General features: G+C 38.3%; 1 protein-coding gene across 1 annotated transcript in view; it reads right to left on the bottom strand.

Annotated features, from left to right (window-relative positions):
- Positions 1-670: 670 nt before the first annotated feature.
- LOC126146965 (uncharacterized) overlaps positions 671-6,294 on the bottom strand; it is a 47,955-nt gene continuing 42,331 nt past the window's right edge. Inside the window, exon 5 of the mRNA XM_049915655.1 lies at positions 671-1,148. Coding sequence (XP_049771612.1) covers positions 1,045-1,148 — 104 coding nt within the window. The 3' untranslated portion in view covers positions 671-1,044. The remainder of the gene's footprint in view (positions 1,149-6,294) is intronic.

The raw sequence follows: 6,294 nt of genomic DNA, 5'->3' as shown, positions 1-6,294 counted from the left end.
TAGTTAGGTTTAAGTAGTTCTAGGGGACTGATGACCATAGATGTTAAGTCCCATAGTGCTCAGAGCCATTTGAACCATTTTGAACCGATCACCATCTTTCTCCTCCGAATGCGAAAATATTTTGTTGACACCAATCTACAAAGGAAGAAATGATCACCATGATAAAATAAGGGAAATCAGAGAACGTACTGAAAGATATAGGCGTTCTTTCTTTCCGCGCCCTATACGAGATTGGAATAATAGAGAATTGTGAAGGTGGTTCGATGAACCCTCCGCCAGGCACTTAAATGTGATTTGCAGAGTATCCATGTAGATGTGGATGTAGATCGCTTCCAGTCCGACACCTTAGATTCAACTGCTACGAAGATGCCATAATTTGTTGTTGGTTACACAGTTACCAGAATTTGACTAAATGCTGTGCTGTACATGAAGATTTTGTGTTGTGGTACTGGGACTGAGTTGAACATGGTTTTGGATGTCGATATTTCTCATTAACAAATAAGTGTCTTTACTTTTTTGTCAAGATTGTTACTTGCTTATCAGAGTTTTGTGCCGTTTTGAAAAATGAAAAAAAATTTCAATAATATAGACAGAGAAACTTAGACTTAAAAATTACGTAAAAATTACCAGAATCTTACTAGCACTGGAGTCAGAATTTCTGTAACAAATTTTTATTTGTTTAAATATGAGTCTCCAGCACGCTGTCATCAGGATTTGTTAATCAACACATGTAAACACATCTCACCTAATGGTACAGCAGACATATAAGCTTGCACCAAATAAAGGAAATATGTTAGACTCAGGCAGATGTTTAACAATAGAATGTTGTGGACAGACACCAAAAGAGACCTTTTGGAAACAAGTGGACGTTTAAGTTTAGTATGAACGCATTCGTGACTTAAATTAATTTTTTTTTACAGTTTCCTTTTGGAACACTTGAAGATTTACATTTGCAACTGGACATGAAAAGATAAGCATATAAATGAATTTGAGTCATAGATGAGGGAAGTGCCTCGGCTCCAACCCATCTTCAGGGCAGATAGGTCACCACCAGCTGTATGAAGCGATGCAGCAGCAGCTCATAGCCGTCTCACAATCCACATAAGATACCTTTCCGTCCTCGAATGCTGCACATTTTGATTTGTTTCCTGGAACACAACAAGTTTGAGATGTAAATAGTTTTGAAATGTTTTGTGAATTAATTGTCTGAAAGTAAGAAATAAAATAGACCAATGAAACACTTGGCGCGCCTTTGAATGATGCTCGATCAGATACCAGTTGAAATCTGATGCCGAATTTCGCTCCGTGTTTTCCTTATATCACTAATGCACGATAATCCCTGCTGTTACAGTTAATTATTTGCTTTTCAGTAGTAACTATGTTGGTAAAACATTCAATCGCTTGACTATCCATACCAGTAGTATCTCAACTGGTAAAACATTTTACCACTTGATTTCATACGGCAGTAGTCTCTCAAGGACCCACAATAGCAGACCGCACAGTGTACATAATCCACCAGTCGACCAGACAACTTTTCTATACTATTCTTTAAAATCTTTAGCTAAACACTGAACTTTAAATTCTCAGTCGGTACCTCTTTTGCTGTACTTGTTTTCGAGTATCTTTCAAAGAGACGTGAAATGTTTCTTTAATCTACTTTATTTCTTATTTTTAGACAAATCATTCCACACAACGTTAGACGGTATTTTCCAAGTTGTTATTTTCAATTTTTTTGACGGTTAAATATGACTCCAATGTAACTTTTTATCCATAAAATAACTAGGCCTTCAAGACATGCACTTTTTTATACTTAATTTACAAGCTATTCATGAAATACTTCAATTTTTTCTCAAATAACTAAGTTTTTCTTAATTAACTTGATTACTTTCAAGCAGTTAAATCTTTTTTTCGAAATTAGACCTCAAGCTGGTCAATTTAATTCCTCATTTGTCCATTTTTCGCTATTCGTTTGGGTATGGAAATGCGGACAAAACATTTTCCTCATGTCACTAATTAATTTTTTCTTATTACCCTAATTATTTTTAAACAATTAAATTATTTTTGCAAATATAGATCTCACGCTGGTGTATTTGATATCCCATTTGTCCGTTTCCCACTCTTCGTTTGTCAACGAAAATTTGGACCAAAAACTATTGTGTAATTTTCCCTCAAATCAGTAATTAAGTTTTTCTTAATTATTATGGTTATTTTCAAGCGATTAATATTTTTCACCAAACTACACCTTATGTGGTCAATTTGATACCCCCCTTGCCCGTTTGACTCTCTTAGTTTGGCTGTGAAAACTCGGACAAAAATTTTCCTTTAAATTACCAATAATGTTTTTCTCAATTAAGCATATTACTTTCTTGAACTTGAATCATTTTGTTGCTAAACTACACGGCACGTTGGTCACTTAGATGTCCCATCTGGTCATTTTCCACTCATCGTTTCTCTATGAAAATTCGGACAAAAATCTGTTGTGTAATATCTATGGAGTCTTGTTTTTGCTCGCCTGAAACCTACGACTATAACATCGGGAAAAAATAGTACCGTGGTCCTCAACATCAGTAATGAAGATTTATAATATAATTTTCTAGTTGACTCAATGAATTTTTTGCGACATGACTTCATTTTATTTTACTATGTTTTATTTTCAATTCAATTTGCCATTTGAAATCGTTGACTTGCTTGCAGTACAAACTCAGGTTAGAAAACACGTAGGTAAATCGGGACAAGGACATTCTCATACTCATACAATGTGGATATAAAAGTGAGCCACTTTACATTGCATGCTTGATAAAGGCCTGCTCTGGTCTCGACCCCACCAGAAATTCCTTTATCAGAGCTTCGCCTAGCTACACGTTCTGTTCACCACCGTTTCCTTCTCACTACGGCCACAATTACACCGTCCTCTACAGTCGTTCTCTCATCCATTTGTTAGTTTCCAGTATCTTCTACCAGTTCCAACGACAATCTTTCCATTTTTCGCTCAGGAATTATAAGATTCTGAATGACTCTCGCATTAGAAGTTCATGTCTAACTCCCATATGTCAAAACTTGTAGGACACTGCGATTATAAACGATCAGCGCGTCTCACCAGTTTTGATTTACTATAGTGAGACTTGAACTTCCAGAAATTGAGGATCGAAAGGTTCTGTCACCAGCTTGGGACGAAGACGTGGCACGAGTGACACAATCAGTACCTTGACGACACTGCAGTCTGAGGTGAGTCACCCTTTAACGAAGTGAGAGTGAGAAAGTTTCCTGGGACGCTTGACAAAGATGATTTTGGAATGGAGAGGAGAAGTTGCTGGTTATGTAGGAAGTGAATAAGGGTGCAAACGCTAAAGGATTCAATTTAAGAACAATTTATTTACCAGTACTTCAGCCTTATTTGGAGAGGTGTCTTACAGTGGCTTTTAGATCTTTGAGAATCAGTCAGCAGACCTTATCACTCTGTATATTAGTCTTTCCCACCAACTCCCGGTTCCTGAGTTCTACCTTTCGATATCAGAGGAAAGCGTACTGCTTGCAGCTGTTTCTGGCAATATACAGTCAAATACTTTAACCGAAATGTGAGACAAGTGTTAGGCAGTACTTGTTCCTTCCTGTATTCTGGCTCACAGAAAATATCGAATATTACTCGTCGCAACTGTACGCAATCATTCACAGTAGCAGACAAGTGCGCGGCAGTGTTAATGTTCTGACACACAGAAAATATCAACTGTTACTTGTTGTTACTACACTAGAGACAAACCTTTTCCCCTAGCAGGCAAGACTTATCGGAAATTCAGCAGTACCCCTTTGAGTGCGTACAGACTTCTCGTAGTTCAAGTGTCACCCTACAGTGAATGCTATAGTGAGTCCTTCAGACAACTCGGCTGCTGCACTGCACCTAGCTGCTGTCTGGTAGTGACTGCTTCTGACTTAATGGTACTGGCTGTGACTGCCTTGGTCCTGCGTACTGATTTTTTAGCGACTTGTTGATGCGCTTCTCTGACAGCGTTGCTTTCCCCTGGCACTACCGAAGGTCTTCCTAATAACAGAAATGTTTCCAAAACTTTACAAAAGTCTCTCTAACATTCTGCCCGTAGGTACGCATTTGCTGTTAATGGGAACGCGGTGGGTATTCTGTCTGAGATAACGATCTTATCTCAAGGCTATTGGTGAGGACATCCAGTGTCAGGTTACACACTTGGGCATCTCGCTTCCGCCTCTCCCCCTTCCCTGGGGAACTGCCGGGAACTGTTCAATGTCACCCAGGGGAGTCACCAAGGCAATTGTGTCGTATGAGATAAAATTGACAGGAACTCCTTCTGTACCAATGAGGATCGAGCGGCCCGTCCACACCTTCATCTTTTATAACTGGGTCACTTGTGTGGGAGGCGTTATTCAGTAGCTGGATAGCATAGGGAAAGGATTTGTCTATTTGTTAATAAGAAACTGCGTTAAGTCATGTAAATTGAGTTCTATTTGTTAATAACAATATTACGTGACACTATCAGAGACGAGACACAGGCCAATATGTAAGTACCCTCATTTTTATATATTTTTCCAGACTTGTCGTAGTTTACCAATATTTTCCACAGTTTTCCTATTTTATAACTGCAGACAATCTAGAGCTGTGCAACACATGGAGAGGCTGTGTCTAAATTACATATTTTGAGTCTATTTGTTAATAATACGTGGCACCAGAAGAGACTTCACCTAGGCAGGTATGTAAGTACTCTCAGTTTTACTATTCTTACGTATTTTGCTCAATTTCAAATGTTGTTACCGGTTTTCTACAATTTATGTATTTTGTTCGATAAAGGAAGACTGTTTTTGACTTCCCATCCAGGTCATAATGATGTCAGCTTTGGTCCCGATTTAAGTATCTTCGCGAAGCCACCATCCCATTACTCGTGTGCGACGTCATAGTGTTAGAAACGAACGCGGTGATAAATAAAGTGACGTCTTAGAGAATTCTACAAGTCCCCAGCAATCGCTGAGAATGTTGTGGGTGGTGCCTAACATTGACAGCAGAGAGATCTCCCGTTCACGGTAATAATGGCGAACAGATCCCAAGATGAAAGTGGAATATCAAAGACTAGAGCTCCGAAAATACAATGTCGTCGATGCCAGATCACAAATCAGGTAATGTTTGAGGCCAATTCTTCTGAGAATAACGGTTGCAGAGTCTATCTGCATAGCAGTGTTTTATAATGTCAATTTTACTAGGAGAAAAACTTTATGAGACAAATAGACAGGAACTTGGGTCATGTTTGCCATTGTGACAGCGCTCATTAAAAAGAAAAAGGTTCTGACAATGTTTGTAGTGTTACATTATGACCGATATATCAAAAGACAGCCTCATACATTGTTTCCAATGAAGAAGAAAAATAGAGCTATGACCAATCAATGTGTTTTGTAAGGTTGCTGACCAGATTCGTAGCAGTGATATTTTTGTCGCTGGAACACAATTTTTTTTATAAATCATTACACGTACTGGCTGTTTTTTTTTAAAGTATTGTATGAAAATATTGCGTTATACCGTTACCGAATTATCCATTAAAACTACAGTCTTCTACAACATGCACCCATCCATCTAAATAATATAAGATGTATTCGAATGTTAGGAGTTATAAACAGAAGAGACATCACGATGAGTTCCACCTGAGTTGGTATATTACTCACTTCCAGTAGACAAACTGCGGAATGATCTCGGTAATTTCAATAGGTCTGCTCGGCAAACAACGTCTGTTATACGGATCAGGATGGCATAATTTATTCTATACCACAACCAACCAGCCCCTCTAGAGCAGATGCGTAGTTGACCTTTGCATTCTCTGATCTACTCTCACTAGGATATTCGACACTGATTTGCATTCGACGAATAGATAGTCGTCTGTATGTACAACATAGAATATCATATATAATCTAGGTATGTAAGATATATATCTATATATTGATATAGACCATAATACTATTGTCAGTACTGCGTCTGGTATTTTGTGTCGTTATCAGTTCAGTTTGGTGGGGGTGGACGTGCTTGCCCCCCCACCCCCCCAACCTCCCACCAATCATATCTACATTAATTCTCCGTATGGCAAAGGGTTCATCCCACGTCAGTCTATATACCTTAGTAAATTTTTATATCTGTCACTTCGCTATTATTGTGTAACTCAATCCCCGGCATGCATATCTCCATGTTAAATAATTAAAACTATACTGATACACTTCTGTAACCGATTATTAGACCTTATTGTCAGGAATATGTGTGGCTCTTTACATGTCATCCATAACTACTTTAAG

Source organism: Schistocerca cancellata, chromosome 2 (assembly GCF_023864275.1).
Source record: "Schistocerca cancellata isolate TAMUIC-IGC-003103 chromosome 2, iqSchCanc2.1, whole genome shotgun sequence".
NCBI classification, from domain to species: Eukaryota; Metazoa; Arthropoda; class Insecta; order Orthoptera; family Acrididae; genus Schistocerca; species Schistocerca cancellata.
This window is presented reverse-complemented; position numbering and strand designations above follow the sequence as displayed.